Source organism: Psittacula echo, assembly GCF_963264785.1.
Source record: "Psittacula echo genome assembly, chromosome: 1".
Lineage (NCBI taxonomy): Eukaryota > Metazoa > Chordata > Aves > Psittaciformes > Psittacidae > Psittacula > Psittacula echo.
In genome coordinates, this window is record NC_137735.1 from 86,508,189 (window position 1) to 86,531,335 (window position 23,147).

The 23,147-nt window shown below is 45.3% G+C and overlaps 1 protein-coding gene across 1 annotated transcript; it reads right to left on the reverse strand.

The window, feature by feature from the left end:
* Window positions 1-426: 426 nt before the first annotated feature.
* Window positions 427-22,977, reverse strand: ACO2 (aconitase 2). The gene is made up of 18 exons (XM_080631009.1): window positions 22,857-22,977; window positions 16,400-16,542; window positions 15,070-15,328; window positions 12,710-12,802; window positions 10,594-10,752; window positions 10,048-10,198; window positions 8,705-8,809; window positions 8,361-8,452; window positions 7,977-8,082; window positions 7,009-7,166; window positions 5,892-5,965; window positions 5,104-5,215; window positions 4,783-4,905; window positions 4,425-4,580; window positions 3,087-3,278; window positions 1,924-2,056; window positions 1,491-1,612; window positions 427-876 (listed from the first exon to the last, which is right to left on the reverse strand). Exons 1-18 carry the CDS (start codon window positions 22,890-22,892, stop codon window positions 733-735), a joined length of 2,358 nt encoding a protein of 785 aa, XP_080487135.1. The 5' UTR covers window positions 22,893-22,977; the 3' UTR covers window positions 427-732.
* Between the last annotated feature and the right edge of the window lie 170 nt (window positions 22,978-23,147).

Sequence of the window (23,147 nt, forward strand, 5' to 3'; positions counted from 1 at the left end):
CTCAGACATGCAGTCATCCAGCCATGGAGGAAACAAACTGCCTGAGAAACCCCAGCTGGTTGTAGCAGGGGAGATTTGGGTGAAGCAAGTTAGAGCCTCAGCAGCACAAGGGGCTGTTGTGGGGTAGCAAACAGCCCAGGTACCTCCAAGCAGCTCAGCTCCCATTTCACAGGGTCAGAGCTCCCAGAAGCGGAGGGAGCTGGTAGCTGCATGGATTTACATGCTGTTCTACCAGGATACTCCTCAACCTCAGGCTCCTGTTGTGGAGAAGGCAGGTACCATATCCTGTATCTCCAAGCAATTCTTTCCCACTCTTCCAGCAAGTGACAGGGGAAGCAAGGGCTGAAGAGCAGGATTATAAATACAATAACACATGGCAGAAGAGATGGTCACATTCTTTATTTTCATTTTAAATCTTTAGCCATCAGTAAAACAAATGGGCAGAAAACAACCAACTGAACAGACAAAACCCACCTTAGCCGGTCATTTCCAAATATAAATAACTGTGGGACAACTGAAACTGAGCCAAAATAGAAAAAGGGAGTTTAAAAGACAAAAGTAAGCCTAGCTGCACTCCCTTTTCATAGTGTCAGTGAAGAGGAAGTACCATAACAAAAGGAAGCTATGGTTACATTTGATCAGACATTTATTCCAACAGGAGGCATGGAATTGCACTTTGATGAAAATGCCGAAGCGGAATCGAGTCCAGTGCACAGGGCACATTGTGCACATTTAGCTGGATTTCTGCTGCAGCTCCTTCATTCTGTTCAGGGCACTGCCAGCTTGAAACCACTCTATCTGCGACTCGTTGAAGGTGTGGTTCAGCATGATTGTTTCTTGGCTCCCATTGGGATGTTTGATGATGCATTTCAGAGGCTGAAGGAAGAAGATAGATTTTATTCCCTCCCTTCTCTTTCAAAAGGGAGCAAATTACTTGAAGCTTCTCACAGGAAAATTCCTACATGTTTTCAAAGAGTTGAAAATGGAAAATTGTAGCTCAGGGTGGGTCTTGACATAGATCAGTTATTGGGAAGAAATTCTTCCCTGAGAGGGTGCTGAGGCCCTGGCACAGGCTGCCCAGAGAAGCTGTGGCTGCCCCATCCCTGGCAGTGTTCAAGGCCAGGTTGGACAGGGCTTGGAGCAACCTGGTCTAGTGGAAGGTGTCCCTGCCCGTGGCAGGGGGCTGGGACTGGATAAGCTTTGAGGTTCCTTTCAACCCAAGTTGTGGTCCCAGTTCCTTGCAGGGAACACTGGTGCTTAAGGCAGCAAGTCCAGGAATTCACACCACCATACCAGGGTTTCTCATACCTGTTCAGAATAATGCAATCGGATTCTGACTTGCTCTCTGCCTCCCTGGACCGCTAGTGCCAAGCTCCTCATATGGCTGCCTGGCCACGCTACTCAGCAGTGCCTGTGCTGCCTCTGGCCCCTCTTGACACCCTTCCCCAGTAGTGGCGCATCCCTGCCCATGGAGTGCAGTGAGAAGTTACCTTTCCAGGCGCAAAGTCTGCCAGCCCCACAATGCTCAGCTTGTCCACAGGATGAATCTTGTTGTAGTCCGCTGGGTCAGCGAAAGTGAGAGGCAGTAGACCTTGCTTCTTCAGATTGGTTTCTGCAGAGAACAAACCACCAAGCACACTTGTAACAACAGAGTGCAGCAGATTAGGATTACTTTCTGGCTACTCAGTGCTTCTCAGAGTAGTGTTCCGGCAACAGTTACTATCTTCATAGCAAAATCAGGATCTCCAGTTTGTGTCACATCTAAGTAGATCCACAACAGGATTCCTGACAAGAGGGACCTCAGGATCTATCAGCAGGTAGAGCCTGTGCCCAGAGGTGTTGACAGTGGGGCAAGGCAAACACCACTTCCACCCAAACCAAATACATCCTGTTTACATAGATCCCAGGGGAAATGTGACTCACCATGGATCCTGGCAAAGCTCTTGGTGATGATGACCCTGCCTCCCAAGTGACGTGGCTCCAAGGCTGCGTGCTCTCGGCTTGATCCCTCACCGTAGTTTTCATCCCCAACAACTGCCCATTTGACACCCATTTTCTGTGACAAACGGAACAGATTTACATTTCTGCACTCACTCAAGTGAGGAATTAACAATAAATACCCACCCACACATCTAATTCCAGTGCTGCACCAGCGACATTGCTGTGCTATGACACCTTCTTCCAGAAGGCTCCCTTTGGGATTAAGTGCTTCACGGCAGTTGGGCACTGCCATCCTTCGCTAATGAGGGCTGGAGAGGACTCATCAGAAACACATACCTTGACTCTAAAAATAAATTCTTCTTTCATGTTTTAGTAACTCATGGACTCTCCACTTCAGTTTAAACTCAGCCTGCTTTTAAATTAGCTTTTAAAACGGAAGGGGGGGTGTGTATGGGTATTCAGGCACTTGCACATCTCCTTGAAATCAGGGGTATTAGTCCAATTTTGAAAGCACATGGCAACCAAATATTTCCCAACAGCCACTTTAACACTTCCAACGGACCAAAGCAAATGTTTGCTGCCACCTTTCTTTCCCTGGTCCTGTGTCAGAGCTGCACTCACACCAGCCATGATCCCTGCTCTACTTCTGGAAGCAATGAAGAAAAGTTTAACTTCTGTCTACTGGAAGAACCAATCTGAGACCCCTGCCAAGCTGTCCAGAGGGTAAAAGGACACTTCAGATTCTAAGCCAAGCGTTAAAGAATGAAGAGGACAAGATTAGAACATATTTAAACATTAGACTAGTCACAGGTTAAATGCTCCAAGAGGCAAGACTTGGTCCCACTCTGATGACACCCGCCATGCCTCCTAAGGTGTGCAAGTGCCTAGAAGAGTTCTTCCCCTTTTGTCTATTATTTCTGGTCCCCTCTGGGTCACAAGACCCTTTTCCCCATAGCAAGTAGGGACAGAACCACCTACAGGAACTGCAATCATCAGAGGAAGAAGACCCAAGAAAAAGCCTCAAAGCTGACTGAATCACAGCTGCTGTTACTTTAACGCAGGAGGCTGAGGTCCTCAGTCTTGGCACAGGCTGCCCAACGTGTAAACAGCCTCTTAAAACAGGATGCATCAGTGGAAAGTCTCACCTTGTAGTAACGGGCTGTGTCTGGGACTGGGCCAAATTCCTGGGTTAAGGCGTTCCTCACAGAGTTGGCTTTGCCATTTTCAATGTTGATGGCGCCAATGAGCAGGTTGTTGGAGATGTTGTCCAGATGGCCACGGAATTTGAGCCACGGTCCGGCTGCAGAAATATGGTCAGTGGTGCATTTCCCTTTTACCTAAAGGGCAGTAGAAGAGAAGAATATCTTAGGACGCATCAGTGACTTGGCCCTTCCTCAGCACTTTAATTGTGAAGGATCCTCGCTTCTCTTTTAAAGGCACAAACCCAAGACAATTGTATCTGTTACAGAATGATGGCACTCTAAGGCAGAACACAATGGTCATTCTGCATGCGCTGGGTAGGGAGAATATCCCTTGTTCCAAAGAGTAAATCACAAAAACAAGCTTAGCCATGACCCCTCCTGCCATGTCCTCCCCTCTCACAGCAGCAGGTTCTTCAGGTACAAAAAGCAATTAAGCCCTTCTTGCTACAGCTCAGCGTCCCTGCTGGGGGAGTCCAGCAAGATGCCAAGTGTTTCTTCTAAGTTTCCAAACTGCACATAAGCCTCCTCAGCTTTTAAGAACAGAATTCCCAACCAGAGATAATGGTCATCCAACTGGTAAGTGCCAGGGTGCTTGCAAAGGAATTGCCTGTGTCAAGCACAGCTCAGTATGGCCCTTTGGAGTACCTGAAGCTCTGTGTACTGAGAATCAGCAATGTCCCTGAAGGCCAGTTCCTAAGGGGCTGCATTTCAGAACCAATCACTGTATTAACTGAAGCTTTCATTCTGGTAACTCACCACAGGCAAGGAAGAGGAACCCTTGTCTTCATTAAGAGACTGAAATGCAATGTTTAACTATTGTGAAGTAATTTTATATGAAATGGGAGGAGAACACACATACTGATGGAGAAGTTCTTAACTACCTCATTTCAGATAAAACACATCGTACAACAGTCAGGTATTTTATTAGAGATGCCAATTAAAGAACCCACCCACCTTTCTACTGCAGATTGTAACTGGGACAAATTCTGCAGCCTGCATGGTATGGGTAGCATCCTATGACATCGTATAACAAGCTTCATTTTTCACAGCACTAGATAACCACTAGCCCAAAGGAGAAAAGTCTCTTAGTTATAACAAAAAGAAGCATCAGAAGGAAACACCTGGAAGGAAGATCCTTGATTCACTTCCCACAGAAATGTGGTTATAGAGGAGGGAATCACAGATAGCTCAAAGACACAACCAAAGCTTCTAGCAATCGATGTGCAAGCCCCTGTTTGAGCAGTCCTCTCATAGCTGGTGTTCCACCACTACACTACTGACCTTGATGAGGATCAGCATGTCTTCAAGATCCTTGCCATCCCACTTATCAAAGGGCTCAAGGAGCTGGAGGCGCTGGCTGGTGGGGCTCACATCCACACGTTGCGCACTGCCATCTTTGGGAGGGTACTGATAGGTGTCCTGGCCTGGATCAAATGCCTTCAAAAAGAAGAAAGGAAAATCATCAGACTCAGCCATTCCCAACAGCATATGAAGAGAACCAGCCAACACAGACAACTGCATCTGTTCTAGCTTCAACCCTAAGGAGGAGGTCACTCCATGAAGTTCCCTTACTACATATAAAACACTACTAGTGACAGGCCTTCCCCTGCCCCACTCCATCTCCACACCCAGCAGTTACCATCTTGGGCAGCTCATCTGCATCAGGTGCTTCTAGTTTAAACTTCTTCCCATCTGCTCCTGTCAGGTAGTCTGTCTCAGGGTTAAATTTTAGGGTGCCAGCAATGGACAGGGCTGTAACAATCTGAAAGAACAAAAAGACAGACACATTTAAAGGCATATTCTACTCCTCATCTCTTAATTTGAAAGTCCTATACCCAACAGTCTCAAAGCCAGCAACCAAGCTACAAACCAAGCTAAACTGGGTCTCTTTTGCAGGCGGGGGAATTAGCTCCCTGACACCCTAAACTATTCCATGACCCCTACTTTGGCTATTTCTTACCTCTGGAGAGGTCACAAATGCGTGAGTCTCTGGGTTGGCATCATTGCGACCTGTGAAATTCCGGTTGTAGGATGTAACTATTGTGTTTTTCTCTCCTTTCTTGATGTCCTTCCTGTGAAAAAAACAACCACACTCATAAATCCAAAGGGAATACTGTTTCTAGACGTCTCACTGCTAAAATCCCCCAGCTTAGTTTTGGTAGCAATACCTGTCTTTTGGAAACATGAACCTGTGCCTGGACATGTCTTCCTCCCTTAAGTATAGGCTCAAAACCAAGTCAGATGCTGACTCCTGAAGTAGTTTTCATAGCCCATATTGTGCACTGTTGAACTATCTAAACAACAGCCAATGAAGTACATTGCGTTTGGACATCCCACCATTAGCAATGACAAAGCCACTTGAGTATATGTCTCCCATCCCTTTTATTGGGAATTTTCCTCCCTGCCACTCCGATGACTGAAGTTGGACCAATTTACTTTTCCTATTTCAAAAGGACCATACAAACTCCAGTCCACCCTCTCACAGATAACAAATCTCACCCCGTTTTTTGCCTACTGTAAGAAGCCTCCAGGTGTAGCCATTGTGCAGCTTCACTCACCTAAAGGCTCAGTGTAAATCTGCAGTGTTTGATTCCTCCTCCTCCAGTGTGTATCAGACAGCTATGGCAAATGGGGTTTTAAGCATTTATTTTTTAATTCCCAGTGCGTTATTTTTACAATGGGATTTCGCTTCACAGAGCACTTCAGGAGCTAAAAGATACACAGCTAGAGTGAGGTCTTTCACTTTACCTGTCCCACTGGCCAATGCATGGCCCACAAGCGTTGGCAAGAACCAGTCCTCCAACGTCGCGCAGGATTTTTGCCTGAGGGCAAAGAACGATTTTGTTACTGGTCGAAAGCCTGGAATAAGTTCCTGGGGTTGCTCTTTCAGGGGAAGAGGAGGCCGGTCTTGAAACAGAAAGTGTGACCTGCTTGCACTTTGGTTAAGCAAATTACCACAGAGAAGTACTGTTCCTTGTTTCTTGAAACAAAAAATTCACCTCCTTGTTTCACCTGCACGTTTTGAGTCACTTTGGTAAATACATGGGGTTTGATCCCAGTGAAGCTGTAAGTTAACACTGGGGACGAGCACAGGATGACTTGCCAGGATGATCCCATTCACTACCTACTTCAAATTGAGCAATACAGCTACCCACAGTCACTTGACTGAAGGGCAGCATCTGGTCTGATTGATATCCTACACACTTCCTGTCTGCATAAGGACAGAACTGGTGACAGTGCAGGAGGTATGTGTGCCTGCTCAGTCTGTTAAGCAAACAACTCTATTAAGAGGGCAGCTGTTAAAGCTGTTAAAGTCTACGACTGTAGACTTGGTTGGAGGAGGCTCTAAGCATTGGATGGACATTGGATGGACGAAGACTTTATTCCCACGCTGTGACAAGCATCTTAACATTTACTAAATATCAGGACTAATTAAAATATGATTTCATGCACAGAATAGGGAAGGAAGTAGGTGAAGGTTCCTCTACAGAAACACTCATTTTAAATCGAATATGAGTTTTGCCATAAGTTTAGTCTAAAATGGGAACCACCTTCCAATAAAAGGCCATGCTCACATCCTAAACTGTTCTTAGAGGAGAAAACTGGAATTGCAGGTTTTGATGGCCCATCATCAGCCATGGCCATCCACAGAATCCCAGGAGCATGAGGCACCCCGTTGCTATGCATACTGTATCTCCTCAGGTGACAACAGGACCCACAGACATAATAACACACCAGTAATTGCACTTATCTAGTGATAAGTGAGGACAAAGTGCAAAAGGTTTGCATTAGTTACCTCTGGACTCATGAGTACTGTGTTGGAAGAGAGTTTAACACCTAAGTGTAAAAGAGCAGCCATACTCACATAACCATCTCTTTCAATGGTGGCACGGATCTGCTCTGAGCCTGGAGTGATTGTGAACTTAGATTTGCACTTCAATCCATGCGCTAGTGCCTGTTTTGCCACTGCTGCAGAGCGCCCCATGTCCTCATAGCTGGAGTTGGTGCAGCTGCCAATCAAGCCTGCAGTGTTTGACAGAAACAAGGAGGTTACTGCAGGCCAGGTTCTAGGAAGCTTCTCCCTGACCCATTCCGCAGCAGAAAAAACAAGGAACAACTGCCTTTTCTGCTGACAAGTAACCTGAGGCTGCTTCATGTACTAACATTGCCAAGCTTCCCAGCAACATACTGCGGTCACAAGCAATCCCTTGGCCAGCTTTGGAGGTTGCACAGTCAGAACACACTACCCGGTCACTAGTTTGGTTATTGTTTTACAAGACCCAAGTGTCACCTGCTTGCACTCTGGTTAAGCAAATAACCACAGAGAAGTATTGTTCCACAAAGATAGAAAAGGCTTCAATCAAGAAATGGAAGAAATGATGAAAGGAAAGCATCCTTTGTCACAGTATGAAGACCACATGAGGACATACTGTGCCATCCTGACAGCATTTTGGTGCTAACCAGCAAAAAACTAAATTCTCTTTCAGTTACATCAAATCCACACAACAGACTTTGAACAAAGGTGCTCTTCAACCAGTAATGTTCAACCCAATCATTCAAAAGTTTCCAAGAAGGAAAACACACTTGTCTGCCTCTTGAGATTCAAATCCCTCCAGCTATCCCACATCTCATCCCACACACATGCCCCAGGGGGTCACTACTCTTCCCAGCAAATTCATACAGCTGTGAAGAGATGACACTGCAGCAAAGTCAAAGGACATACAGCAGTAATTAAAGGGTTAGATCCCAAGCTATGTGACCAATAGCTTATCCCAAGACAGCAACATTTATGCCACAAGGATGAAGGCAGAGGAAAGAGCAAATGCTACCCACCAACTCTGATATCAACAGGCCAGCCCTCCTTTTCTGCCACAGCACCAATATCTGACACAGGGTGCGCCAGGTCTGGTGTGAAAGGTCCATTGATATGTGGTTTCAGCTTTAAGAAACAGTGACAAAGTCAGAAATTACAGGAGCCAAGAAAACCCCCAAACACAGCAGCAAATAAATTCCTTTCATAGCTCTACCTAGAAGCTGTTTAAATAGGATTCTCAGACACCAACACCAGCAGCTGTCAGTGAAGCAGACCTAAGCATTTTTCCTATGTTCTAGCACAGCACCAGCGGTGTCATGTCAAACTCCCAGCTTGGTCCTCATTCACACAAAGCAGTGTCACACCTCAACATGCAAGATAGGCAAGGAGGAAGGAAGCCTTACCTCACTGAGGTTGATTTCTATCACTTGGTCATAATGACAACCAGAATCTGGTACCAAATATTGCTTGAATTCATCTGCTAGCGCAGCTATGTCTGGAATAAGAAAGAAGTGAGATCTGAAAAGCGTAGTAAATAAGAGGGAAAAGAAAAAGCTTGGAACAACTAAACACAGGAAGTCTACCATATAACTTCCCCAGCCACTTCATCTACAGACTCCCTGCTTGTATCAGATGACCTGCAGGATCCTGCAAGGCCGGAAGTCACCATGGACACCATTGTAGGAGGATGCTGCTCCCAGAACACACCTTCACTTGAACCCACACTTCTACCCCCGAACCCTCTTACCAGATCTCCCGGTCTTGCCCAAGTATTTCTTCATCCGGTCATTGTAAGGGAAGATGGATGTGGTAGCTCCGATTTCAGCCCCCATGTTACAGATTGTTGCCATTCCTAGAGTAGGAGTGGGAGAAAAGACCACAGGGTCAATGAGGAAGTCCAAGGCCACCCAATCCTCCAGAAGTCAGTCCATGGAAAAGACAGCAAAGCCAAGAGAGATGAGGGTATTAGCAACAGAAACTTAATTCCACAGCAGAGGAAACACTACCTAACGGCTGGCTCAGTCTGTCATGTTTCTGTGCCTGCAATCAGACTTTTCTGCATGGAAGGAGCTGAAAGCTACACTGATTCTTGCAGATACTGGACATGATGACAAAGACCCAAACCCCTGTCTGCACTGAGCACCAAATATATTTACAGCAGTGAGCAGCATCTCTGCTACCTGCAGCGAGTGTCCCGTCCCTTCCTACCATGTCCCTTTACCGGAAGAGACAGAAATCTGCAAGACATTTAATGGGTTGTATAAAGAGTGTCCAGTGACGGAACACAACAAAAAAACCCAAACCATTTTCTCATGCCTTTCAAGGACACGGCAATGAAGCTGCTGTTTTACATTTAATGAGCTAGCAACAGGTATCACAGGTCAAGTTCTTCTGATTTCAAAGAAGAGAAATCCCAAATTGCTCTCAGTTTGTAAACCCAAATATTCCAAGTTGTAGCCAAGCCATGCAAATGGAGAGAAGCCCAGCTTGAAGGCTGCACTCCAAGCCAAAGGAAGGGCCACTTCTCATAATTCAGTCCTAACTAACATTATTACAGACCACTGGTTCAAATTCGGCACCCAAGACCCACAGTTAGCTCATGTAAGACTCCATGTTACAAACTGCTGCTTTCTGGTCATTCCTCTGCCCTGCTTTTCTAAAACTCATTTTCTCTAGCAGCTGTCACACATGTATCCCCTTCAACCTGTTTCTTTCCTCTATTGATGACCTACTTTAGGCTGAAATGAAAATGTCATCTTCATCTCTGACTCTCCACTCTCTAAGATTATGTGGGAATACTTCCACCCTTACTCTTACCCTGATGCACGATCTTACAGGACTCTTCATGATTAACCATGCGGTGTTCTCAAAGTCATAAGAAGATTTAATGGAGAGAGGTCACTTTCTCACCAAAAGGGAGTGGTATTTTGTTATTCCACTCTCACCCACTCTCCCAGTTTGACGTGTACTAATCGCCTGGCCAGGCTAAGGGAGGACATTTAGTACTTCTTGCCTCATTCCCTTCCCAGCCTCTACACACAACTCAACACTCACATCCAACACTCAGATAAGAGATTTGCATTGCCTCACCAGTGCAAGAGATTGAATCCACACCAGGCCCGTGGTATTCAATGATGGCGCCTGTTCCACCCTTGACAGTGAGGATGCCAGCCACTTTCAGGATCACATCTTTAGGAGAACTCCAGCCTGAAAGCTTGCCAGTCAGTTTTACACCGATAACCTGAGCAACAACAATGGAAAAAACATAAAATACTGACACCATTTCCTTTCAGCAGTCAAAACAATGCATCAGGATTTTTCCAAAGAATGTGGGTGGTCACAATAGCAAAGAACAGAAAGTCCTGAAGTAGCAGAACGCGTGCAGAAGGGCTGAAATCACCGACAGGGCCAACTGAAGGGAGATCCCCACTCACCTGTCTCTCTCAGTTCCTGAATAAAAAGGCTGGAAGTGGAAACTCAGAACTACCAATGAATCACAGACCAGCTGTTTGAGCCAGTGTGGGGTTACAAACAAGACTAGAATGGTACATACATACAGTGCCTGAAAATTCATGTTTCTTGTACATCCTATATCTCACCCTTCACGTTGAAGATTAGTATTCCTTCTACTCCTACCTTTGGGCATTTGAGCTCCCAAGGGATTCCTGCCATGACATCTACGGCATCAGCTCCACCCACACCAATGCAGATTCCTCCCAGGCCACCTCCGTTGGGGGTGTGTGAATCTGTGCCGATCAGCATAACCCCAGGGTAGGAGTAGTTCTCCAAGATGATCTGAAAATAAACATGGATTGTTTGCTTGCTTGTTGGTTGGGAAAGAAGGGGGAAGACAGCAAGAAAGAAGACAGGAATAATAATCTAGATCAGTTCCCATTTGCAGATTTCAGGAGCAGCAAAGTATTTCAATTTGGTTTAGACTGGAAATTCACTTCTGTTTCAAACTCCTTGTGGAGGATGCAATGACAGAATGAGGTACCAAGTCTCAGTCCCAGAACAGAAGAATATTTAGAAAGCGATCTCCATTTTTTCACTGGAAGACTCTTTCCCTCCAGTTTAGGCTTTTGCTAAGACGTCACCTTTGTTAGGGCTCAAGAGTCTATTCCTTAGTCTCCACAGCCTTAATCAACTTGCTGAGCAAGCCAGTTCACCTACTCGATACTAGTGAGACCTTTCATAGTCTTTACACTCGCATACCAGTAGAATACCAACAGGCTCCTCCAAACTGTGCTGCCAGCCAAAACGTAATCACATAGAAGAATCCCTAACAAATATACCAAGAGGCCTCCCTTCCCTTATTGCTGCTATTGATTCCACATGAGACTCTAACTATTAACAAAACCACAAAACAGTTCTTCCATGAAAAATGGTGAGTTTTCTACGGTAGCAACACAGTATAGAACTCAAACTAACGAAGTTCTCACTCCGTATGTGCCATACCAACATTATGGACTGCCTTTCTGGGAAGCGCAGAACTTGGAGCACATGCATCACACAACAGCTTGGGCAGAACTAAGGCGGCCCTCTATTGAGAAGACCAAGGGTTTGCTTCTAGTACTTCCAGCTTCATTTGCTTGTAGCTCACATTTGTACACTTGTGCCAAGAAAGGTCACTTTCAAGGTCTCACTTTGCCAGAGTTCGACTCTGAAAATGTACAACACAACCAGTTTTCTTCAGCCAGAGAAAGTCTGCCACAGGAAAGCTGGTAACCACAGCACAGAGCTATGTTGCCATGTGACAGACGTTACAAGTGGTTTCAGAACACAGATGACCTGAGGTGTTCCCATAGTCTTTTGGAGAGTTCACTTCTTCTGTTTCCTTTCTCTGTTGTACCACACCAAGGTAAGGTAACCTTAACTTGTTTTGTATCTCAGAAAATGTAGCAGAAAGCTCTTAACTGTACTTAGTCACAATTTGTCTGCTGAAAAGATGTTTACCAATTATCCATTCTCTTCTCCACTCCTTTTGCTTCATGGTACACTTCAGATCTGACTGCCTGCACTCAGAAGAACAATCTAAAATGCCTACTAGACCTGCAAAGTAAGTCAACCAAGAGCAAGTCATGGAAATCCTGCCAGAGGTGTTGGTTTTAAAAACCAAAAAGCCTCATTAAGTGGTACGTTATCCAGGACAGTCCTGTTCTGTTATGATGCAAGTGCTGTAATAAGAGAATCTCAGATCTGGAAACCACTTTGCATTTTATTCAAATTCACATAGCAACTCGCTACGCGTTGCCATTCTTGAGTACCTAAAATAACCTGCTCTGTTTGGTGTCCTCACATACCCTCCCGGTTTTTATGGAAACAAGTGCATACAAAATAACCCTGAAAGCCCCTATGTTCCCAAAGCTGCTTTCCTTACCGCCGAAAGCAATTCACATTAGCCCTATGCAGCCAGCTTCACGGCATCACCTTACTGTCCCGATCGTATCAGGAGGAGCCAGCCCACAAGCAGTTATGATATTTCAAGCATCTATGATTCACATGACCTGTTGTTGGCACTACCTAATCACACATCAGGTTACAGGCTGACCAAAACAACCTTTCAGAAAACCACTGCTGTCAAGATAACTGAGAGAGAGCAAGCAAGAAAACTCACCCACCTCAAGGAAAGCAAGTTGTTACCCCAAACTGGTGAAATTCTCTAAGGGTGTGCACCTGAGGTCTTCTCTTCACCATAAAGTAAAGGAGTCACTGCATGTTCAGAGATTGCAAACACATACACATACTTTACCTGGTGAATGATTCCTGACCCAGGTTTCCAGAATCCCACTCCATACTTGGCACCAGCCGTTGCTAGGAAGTTGTACACCTCCTTGTTTATGTCCTGTTCACACAGGGAAATGCAGAGCATTAGTAGCACATTTTGTTCCTCCATACATCAAGGGCTCATTCAAACACATTCCCTTCCCTCTCATGCCTGTCTGTAGTTCGCTCACGGTTCTGCAGCACCTCGAGGGAGGTACACGTTACTCCTAAAACCAAAAGGGATCAAGACTACTTGCCAGTCAGTTGTAACAGGCTATTTAATTTCATCCAACTTGTAGCTCTACTAAAGCATTTTTAGTTTCCAGTTCCAAACAGCACAAGGAAAATAGCACAATTAAAGGAAAATCCTGCCAATAACACATTTAAAAATGCTCTGCTCATTTCTTGTCTTCTCAGAGTGTTGGGTTTTTTAAAACCTTGTTTTCCTCTCTTCTTCTATCCCCTGCTTCCTTCTCTACCAGCTGTTCTTTTGCTTTACAGATGCTTTGCAGACATTTCAAAGCCCTTAGACAAGCATTTTGGCTTTATTTTTACAGAGTAAGAAATGGAACTGAAAGCTGCTCACTGCTAGGAGAGTCAGTGGGTGTTATTTCTCATTCTACCAAGTCTGCTGTCTAAGACTCACACAATGCTGCCTTTCTTGCTGCACTATCACCATTACTGGTGGAGGTCACACCGTGAAAATTGCTTGTGAGAATAACCAGGGTTGCCAAGGAAGTATGGAACTATTATGTCCTGATAGCTCTTGGCAGAGGAATGGCAGAATAGATAAGATAAGCACTAGGAAAGAGTTTCTTAAAAGACTGTTCTCATGCAGCCACCCTTTGGAATAAAGAGAAAGGGAAAACTGGAGATAATGGGAGAATTGTCTTAGCAAACATTTGCTGAAGTTTCCCATGAGGCAGCAGCAGTTCTTTAAGCCTCGTTTTCCACTGGGAGTTGGGTCACTTCACTCTGTTTGTGCATCCCTCCCCCAGTAAAGCACGCTGATGTGCCAGGAGCAGATCCAAACCACCCTCTGGCCTGCCAGCATTCATTGTGTGCCAACTGGCAGCAGCAGAACTGAGTCAGAAGGCGGCAGGACCCTTACTTGCTCTGCTCAGAGTGGATGGCAAAGGAGGGACTCGGCTCAGCTCAAGGCTGCAGCAAATATAATTGCACTACAGAGAACAAATAAATGCAGAAACAGGGGGAAGGGGAGGACAGGAGGTGAAGGGAAGACAAGAAACTGTTTTATTTGTGAAGTCTGAATTCTTAATTGCACAAGTTGGGCACAACTTAGGACTGAGACAAGTGGAGTGAGAACTCCCTAAATCCACTCCTGAGTGGTACAAGTGGCTTTACTGTGGCCTGAAGGAGGAAGCCAGAAGCAGTTACTTCAACATCAGCAGTATCTAGAAATAGGTATGAACTAAAATCTTAAAATGTAGCTGAGCCCCCCCCAACTGTTTACTGTTTGTAATTGTTGGTATCAACACCCAAGGTACAACTCCTCCTGGCTCTAACAGCGGACTTTCGCTAGGTCTACCTGCAGTAACAAGATTTCTCCACCTCCCTACTATGCTCAGAGCATGCTCTTCCTCAGCCAATGCATTGTGGTATGCAGGACAGAGGTGAATGTTGTCTGTATTGAACAGAAGCCCTTATGGAGGAATAAGCAGTAAAACAGTGAGTGGGAACTTTAAAAAGGCAGTGAATCAGCAGTTTTGCAACCACCACATTGAAACTCCCAAGTAAAAAACATCCTCCATGCTTCCATACACATTTATACCTACCCTCACTAGCCCTGAAAGCTGCACATGCTTCAGTTAGTGTTCTTCGGTTAATCTCTAGCCAAAAGTCTGGGAAACAAAAGTAGCTATTTGCTCCCTCCTCACAGGAGACACCAGTGCAATGCAGATGCATGTTCAGGATTTTTTTCACACTGCCATACTGTGGCATGAAGAGCACAACTCTATAGAGTAATCTGTCTTCCTTTTGTCTTCCTTTGAAATAAGATTTTTCCTCTCCTTTAGCTGAAATATGTTCTCACACTCCAGAACACATACATGATGTGGATTTCCATCATTAAATCTATCTTTTCCTACATTCATGGTCCATTAAACCATGTGATGATGAATCTCAGCTGAAAAATTCCCCAACATCCATTTACTCTGTTTCTTTGCTGCATCTGACCTGGCTACAGAGCTGACCACCACAGGCAATCTGTTACCATATCGGATTCGTGGCTGTCCTTCTGGGGGGAAAAAACCCAAAATGAAACCTCTTCCTTCGACTGGAAGGAGGCCTTCAAACAGACAGAATTTACACTTCGGCAATAGTAACCTTGGCTCTTCGAAGATCATTTTCACCACCTGACTGGGCTTCGATGAGGTGATCACAGTGGATGGTGGAAGGCACAGCCACTTTTGGCAGCCCACTGCTGATGAACTGTAGCATTGCCATCTGAGCAGTGGCATCCTGCATGGCCACACGGTCTGGCCGTAAGCGCAGGTAGGTCTTGCCCCGCTCGATCTCCTGCTTGGCTGGGTCATCCAGGTGTCCATATACAATCTTCTCAGACAAGGTCAGGGGACGGTCAAGCCTGGGGAGAAGAATTTTAGTATCTGTATTTTGTGTACTTCTACATTTGCCCTTCTAAGCATGTAACAGAATGCTTCTCTATATAATTGAGACTGTTAAGAACTACTAACACAGAAACCTGCATGTTCTTCTTGCAGCATTAAAATATCAACTGGCTAAAACAAGGGCTCAGACCAGAAAGTTCAAAAGTATATGGATTGACATAATTTTATGCTTTCTTTTATAATCTTCCTGTAGAGGAAAAGAAACATTGACTTTGCTTGTTACTTGAGTCATACCTCAGGACAGCAAATGTGGAGGGGAGAGAGAGGTCAGACTTGATTCGCAAATACCAAATCCCACAGCAAGCAAGTACAGCTAAGCTGTTTCATGACCTCAGACCTTTCATCCTGCAACTGTATCAGTAGAGGGGCCTATTTATGTCAGTGGTGAGATCTTCTGAGAAGTAACGAAGTAGAGACAATGGCTTGAAATGAGAGCTACTGCAGTTAACGAAGGATGCAAAGACTGAAGGACATGTTACACAAACCACTGCTGAGGTAAATGGAGCAGGAACGACAACTTAGCAGGCACACAAGCCTCTATCAGCAGATTAAGGTCACTATGTTTACACATGCTACAAATTCCCAGCCCTCCTTTCCATGCGTAATGCCTACAGAGGAACACAGGAGAACATTCACTGTCAAAACAGTGCAGAGGAGCATTAGCCTATAATGACCACTGTCCACACGCTGCTTCCTCAAGAAAGGAGCAAGGGCCAATGTGAATGCTCCTCAAAGAGGGCATTAAACTAAGAGGACAGAGACCTCTCTAACACCTCCTCTGCACTGCCCTGTTTCTCCTCATGTTGCAGGGCTTCATTGTAACCTTCAACCTTCCCACAGTGCCCACCACTATATGGGGACACTGTAACTCATGCTTCACCACATTTGCAACTGTCACTGCTCAAAGCTTCCCTCCCTACTAAGTATTTCCCATGTCAGGATCGCGTGGTATTTTTTCCTTCTCTCCTGTCACTGCAGAGCTAAATTCTGCACATCGAGCCCTGCGCTGTTTCCTCCTCCACTCTTACCTCTTACGGACAATGTTGATGTTCTTCTCCAGCTTTTCATAATTTATGTGCTCATTAGGCTCAAAGTGGCTCATGGCCACCTTGGCCCGCTGGCAGAGGACAGGAGCAACATGGTAGCGTCGTATCCCACTATTCAAGGCATGCTGGAAAAAGAAGAGTGTTAGCGCTGAAACCTGGCAGAGTGAACTCCTATAACATATCAATAAACCAATTGGTTTTCAGTTGTTACTCCTGGGATTCTGCAGCCTGAGACACAGGGAACTTGCAAAGGTTTTTAAAGGTACCCAATAAACATTTGATAGCACAATACTGCATATGATGTTAAAAGGTGAGACACCAGGTTACACAGAATGGGTAGCATTTACTAAATTGTTTTACATCTCTATTTATAGCACCAGATGCCTTATGCTTTCAGTGAGAAATCTGCTTTCAGGCAATGCTGAAATAACTCTTAAGCAAGCACCAGTCTGCTATACTCCTGACACAATACAGCCATGGTGGAGAAAAACGCATGCAGTTTCCAAAGCAAGCTAACGTAGGTTTGTATTTCCTCATTGGTGTTGTGCTCATATAGAAGGTCTAGCAGACGACACAATATGGGACTGAGTAGATACCACTCTGTTCCAACATCACACACCAAGTTCTTTGTCCAGGGTCCCTGCATACTGTTACAAACCTTATTGTATTTCCACATAAGGTGAACTCCATTTCAGTGCTAGGTAGAATGACTCCGATGTACATGCCCAGTCTACGGCATAATGCAGAGCAGGAGACAGACGAGACATGGAACAAACACATCAGCTTCACCAACCTGGCTGTGCAGATCTACGTGCTATTTACCTTCCCTCTCACAAAGGAATCCTCACCTTTCCTCTGAGAAAAGCCTTGCACTTGCCCTACAGGTGACAGCAAGACAGATGAACTATACTGTGAGCTGAACACATCAGCAGAAAAGAACATGATAAAAAAAAAAAAGGAAAGCCCAAATCTCACTTGGCAGCCTTCACAGTGAAACAGTCCTGGAACATGGGAGAAGGGCAGGGTACAACGAGGCACCTTTACAGTGCCCAGGGTTAAAAGGCTCTCACACAACTTTGAAAACTGAGACAGAGGGCAGCCTCCATAAAAACTTCCAAGGATTTGGCACATGCATTTCTTACATCCTTTCAAAGTCTCAGTCATTAGCACTGGAAGTCTGGAAACAGACTGAAGACAAGAGCTCAGGGTTCTTCCTCCTCCAGTATTACACTTAATAATCTTAATCCTGTTTTTTCCTATTCATCCTTTACTTCAGCATTATGAGGTTTTGAAAAGTACAGGCTAATAAAGACATCAGCGTTGCCCTAAATATTCCTTTTGTACGTTTGGTTGTAAATCAGCAAATATTCCTTGCGCAGAAGACAACTGCAGCCCCTATCACTGCTTTCACATTGTCAAAGATGCTAGCTGAGTCTTTAAATCTGCTCAAGCATTTTTAGTTTTTCCTTGTAAATATTATCCCAGTTTTCTTGTTACCACCATTGAAAGCACTGCGTGAAATAATCATGATCAATAAGACGTTACTGATTTTTATCCAAAACTGTTATTGTCCTTTTGATGACATTTATTAGTATCTTACGCAATAAAAAGTTGAGGAAATCTAGGCAAGATCACAATAGCCAGCAAACCAGCCATAACGGTGCAGTTTGCTTTTTCCCCCAACCAATCCTAAGCTATTAGACAGCAGCTTTTGGTAGGAGCAATACAGACCTATAAGAACTGCACACCACTTGCGCTAAAGCATATCTGAAGTAAGTGAACATGGCAGTACAAGAGAGGGCACTGCTCCTCCAGGAATGCAAATCAAACCCAGTCATCAAATTTCACTGTGCTGCTCCTGAAGCTTAGAACTTCCAGAACGTATCACATGTGTCAGAGCTGAGACTTTTCCTTCTTCCACCAGGAAAAAAAACCCCAACAAACCAAACACAACCAGGCTTCTCATTGCTAAATGCTCTTTACCCAGTAGTCACATAACTCCTGTGTTTGTTTTCTTCTGCCTCCCTTTTCTTAACTTAAACATTTACCCAGCAGAATTAATGCTGTGGGAATGTCTTTACATATCCACTCTCTTGTGAAAACCTCCAACTGCTGGAGTGGCTGGAAAAACCACTGAGGGATTTCATCACTGTTCATGGACAAATAATTCTTCACCAGACCAAGAAAGGTATGCTGGTTTGTTGCAGTAATTCCTTCTTCCCCTGCCCCAAAAGAACCCTGTAACACAACTGATTAATGGAGCTCCTCCTTGTCACCCAGTAAACTGAGAGCTAAATTTCACTGCAATTCAGTGTACAGAAGAACAGATTTGCAAATTAAAGTCATGGCAGAGGCTTCATAGCATTCTAGTCTTTCTTGGGACCAAAGCTGATTATGATAAAAACCTGAAGCAGGGCTCTCCAAAGAGAGGTACAAAGAAGTTTTGCAGCTAAAATATTGCCAGTCTGATCATACACATCTTTACCCTTTTACTTCATGGGATGGCTCAATAAAACACAGTATTTATTCAAATACTATATAACTATTCAAACAGTAATCACAGGCGTAACAATGCAAAGTAGTTGATTCCTGCTTGACCATACCTTCAGGCTACCCAAGATAGGAAGGCGAGGTGAAGGATCCTGCCTGGACATGGAGACTGGCAAGAGAAATCTGGAAAACTGAAGGTCTGTTTCTGTGATGGCCAATAAGACTGGGGAAAAATAACCACCTAGGCCAATCAACTTCAGAAAACAGGAGAATATTTTTGTCTACAAAAGACTTTAAAAAGACCCCCATTAAAAAAGTGCTATCTTCAGTTTACTGGGAGCTGAATCTCACCCCACATCTCTACTCTGCCAGGAATTCATTTGATTCAATATGATTGTTCGCATGTTGGCGTCCAGCATGCCTAAGCATCCATCACCAATAGTGAGCAACAGCACACACTGCCTGGTTCAAAAGCCTAATCTCTCCTCATAAAGAATCTACAACATATCACTCATGATGCTTGTTGATTCTGACTGTCCTTTTTCCACTGCATCCTTAAAAATAGGGCAGCAGAACTATAAAACTAAGGAAAAGCCACAAGACTGTTTCCATTTTGTTCTGCCTCACTCCTCGATGAAATAGTAGGTGGTTAGGTGGGCTTCTTTGGTGGTTTTTTACTGAGTAGTGAGAAGTGCCTTGAGATCAACAGCCATGAGAAACAGACAGCCAGCAACCTATACATTTTCCCTTTTATCCAGGAACTGGCAATTTCCTGGGACTGACCACCCAGCAAACAGCTGCCAAGTGATCTCCTCTCATTTAGCATTGAACCCATTATCCCAGCTCCTGAGTGTCCTTATTCAGATTACAGCAGAAGAAATGGCACTAATCATTACAGGGCTCCTAAGTCTATTAGTATTTTGGCAGGTCCTTAAGAGACACAAAAACTCCAGCCTATTAAATGGGTGTTGTACTTCAACCCCAGCTGGCAACTAAGCACCCCACAGCAGCTCATTCACTGCCCCTGGTGAGATGGGGAGAGATCTGGAAGAGTAAAAGCAAGAAAACTTTATCTCACAGGTTGAGATAAGACAATTCAATAAGTAAACCAAAACAAGGAAATCATTCACCACTTCCTATCGGCAGGCAGGTGTTCAGCCATTTCCAGGAAAGCAGGGCTCAGTCATACATAATGGTTACTTGGGAAGACAAACACCATCACTCCAAACATCCCCGCCTTCCTCCTTCTTCACTCAGCTTTATATGCTGAGCATGATGTTACATGGTATGGAATATCTCTTTGGTCAGTTGGGGTCAGCCGTCCCAGCTGTATCCCACTCCCAAATACCTGTGCACCCCCAGCCTCCTCGCTAGTGGGCTGGGGTGAGAGGCAGAAAAGGCCTTGACTCTGTGTGAGCACTGCTCAGCAGTAACTATAGTATCCCCATGTTATCAACACTGTTCTCAGCACAGCTCCAGAACATCACCCCATACCAGTTACTGTGAAGAAAATTAACTCTACCCCAGCCAAAGTCAGCACAATGGATCATTGTTTTTCAAGTCTCTAAGAAAACCAATTCTTATCTTTATGGACTTTAAAAGCTCACCTTGAAAAGCTAGCTACCTTGCATTTAGCTCTCTACAGTAAACAGTCCAGATGCAACAGGAGTCTGAATTCAGAAACTAACTTACATTTCGGCAGCAAATATGACAGACAAATCCAGCAAGCAAAAGCTCACGTTCAAAAGAGTAGCAACTGCGCAACATGCACTCCTATCTGGGAAATCAGTCCTAGATATCCCAGCTGAAATGCAGAATGGCATTTTCCTCATCCTCCCTGGCCAAGTTTCCAACATTCACCATGATTCAGCTTAAAAAAATAAAATCAACCCAGTGCAGTATAATCAAACTGTAAAAAAAAAGCAATGTGGTCAAATGGAATTGTAAATGAAGCCTAATTTTCTAGACCCACCTCTAAAGAGCAACCAAAATTAGGGTTCTGAAGATCAGTTTAGCTCTGGCCAGCACTGCTTTTTGCCAGTATGCACAAAGCTTCTCATATGCAATTTCAGAACTTGCCTTCAATAAACCCCTGATGTTTCAGATAGTTTATAGAGTTTTACAGTGCTGCTGCCAACGTGGCTCAAGAAATGGGATGCTACTAAAAGCATCTCTCATGCTTGAGATGAAAAGATCACAACCCTTTGAGGCTATTAGAATTACTTTAAATAGGACAGTCAGCCCAAACCAGGCTAATTCCGATTTATTTGCCTCAGAGGTAAGCTTCCTATGTAGTTCCAATTCCAAACCACTTCAGGAGATGAATAGAACCAATGTTGATAACATATGCCACGGTCAATGCTGGCTCTATCACAGCGATTGGCAAGGTGAGTTTCATATTGATTTGTCTCTAGGCTGATACACACAGGCAAAAAAAAAATATGCCTTCTAGAGATCACCTAGAACCGTGTCTGACCATCATAGATTTAGTCCTTCACAGGGCGAGGGGAGGTGGGAACCCATATACCCTGAGCCTGATAATAGAAGACAGCCTCCTAGAATACTAAATTCCCCATATTCCCTGTGCTAGCACAGCTTTTGTTTTCCATCATAAGATATGAACCTTAGCAAATGACTGCTTGTTCTCATGCGATGACACACAATGAGAACCAATTCATTATCCTAATAAAGGATTTGCTTTCATTTTATGAGTAGTCATTTCTGTTCCAAGGACAAATTAGAAGCTATTTAACAACTAAGAGTGAATATACCAAATTAACTGAAATGGTGCTATTCTGCAACTTCTGCTTAAATTTAGAAAGCTATACTTTACTAAAACACCAACCTCTGAAGTAAGGAAGTAATATAAAACATGAACTAAGCTTTGCAAAAACACTCTGGAATACCATAAGCCAAGTTCTTACTTCGGCCCCCTAAGAAAAGGGAAGACATTGGCCAAGGTCACAAATGGCATGGTGAGAAGTTAAACTGCCTGACTTCATCACATGCTTTACTAAGGGGAGCACATGCTTCATTATTGCTGCTTGCAGCCCTAGAAAAGAAAACTGTGTCCTGATATTTGTCTTCCAGGCTTCAAAATATCATGACATCTTTATAATTCAGTGCACATTAAGCAAAATAATGTCCTGAGTAAGAGAACCTCTGTGGTGAGCTCATGTTACAGGCAGATGTGATTTTTAGAGGTCATGATAGACAAGACTATGGGAATCACTACCACTGTCTTGATAAATAAAAACCAGGCCGTTTAAGTGCTTGTCCAGGCTGCTTTTTCAGTCCTCCTAGGTCCCGTTTATACAGAGACTCTAGCATCTTTTCCACCCAGACCTCTATCCATATTAAAAGTATGAATTCTGAAGCAAAGGAGAGCTTTCATGCTCACTCACACAATGGGAAGTCACCTTGTGCTGCAGCACGCTGATAACGGGAATAAAGAGCACACGAGAGGAAGAAAAACGCACGCCCTCAGGAAAGGCTTTTTATTATCTCGTTAAGACCCCTGCCCTCACGCTCACCGCCCCGCCGGGCCCAGGGCTTGACACCGAACCCTGCCCGCCGGGGCGGGGAAGGCAGCGGGGACGCGGCCTGGCCCTGCCGCCCCGTTCACCTTGCGCTCACCTTGAAGGCCGGCAGGGCCAGACGGCAGGGCACGCCCTACCCCGGGGCCCGGGAGGCGGCCGAGCTAGCGCCGCGGCCTCCCCGCCATTGTCACAGAAACGGAGCGCTGGGCCGCGCCGGGGACACGCTGACCTACAGGCGGAGGCGGGCACAGGCGGAGGCGGGCACAGGCGGGGACGGGACGGACCGGAGGCTGCGGCCGCCCAGCAGCTCCCGGCGCTGCCCCCGCCGCGGATCCCCGGCTATGTCCATTCCTTCCTCCCTCCCTCCCTCCCTCCCGCTGCCCGCCCGCCGCCGCCACCGCGCCGCTCACCCGGAGCCGAGCCGCCAGGACACAGTACGGCGCCATTTTGTTCACTGACAAAGATGAGGTCGCGCCCCGATGGCGTCACGCAGACATTTTGACACCTCCGGCGCGCGGGCGGGGTCGCCGCGGGGGCGGGGTCGCCCAGGTCCTGGCAGGGAGATATCCGCGTCGAGAAATGGGTTAACAGACCTAGACGCGGGTTCTCTCCCAGGTGGGGAGAAGTTAACGGTGAAGAGGATTTTCTCAACATCCCTCCGCGCCATCGCTCCCCGGCTTTCTCTCTCGTGGGCCGCGCCT

Excerpts from the sequence above, each read along its gene's own strand:
- ACO2 (XM_080631009.1), bottom strand. The coding sequence starts at position 22,892 with ATGGCGCCGTACTGTGTCCTGGCGGCTCGGCTCCGG. Across the intron at positions 8,453-8,704 it reads GGGCAAGACCGGGAGATCTG|ACATAGCTGCGCTAGCAGAT; the intron begins GTAAGAGGGTTC and ends TTCTTATTCCAG. Across the intron at positions 2,057-3,086 it reads ACACAGCCCGTTACTACAAG|AAAATGGGTGTCAAATGGGC; the intron begins GTGAGACTTTCC and ends CGTTTGTCACAG.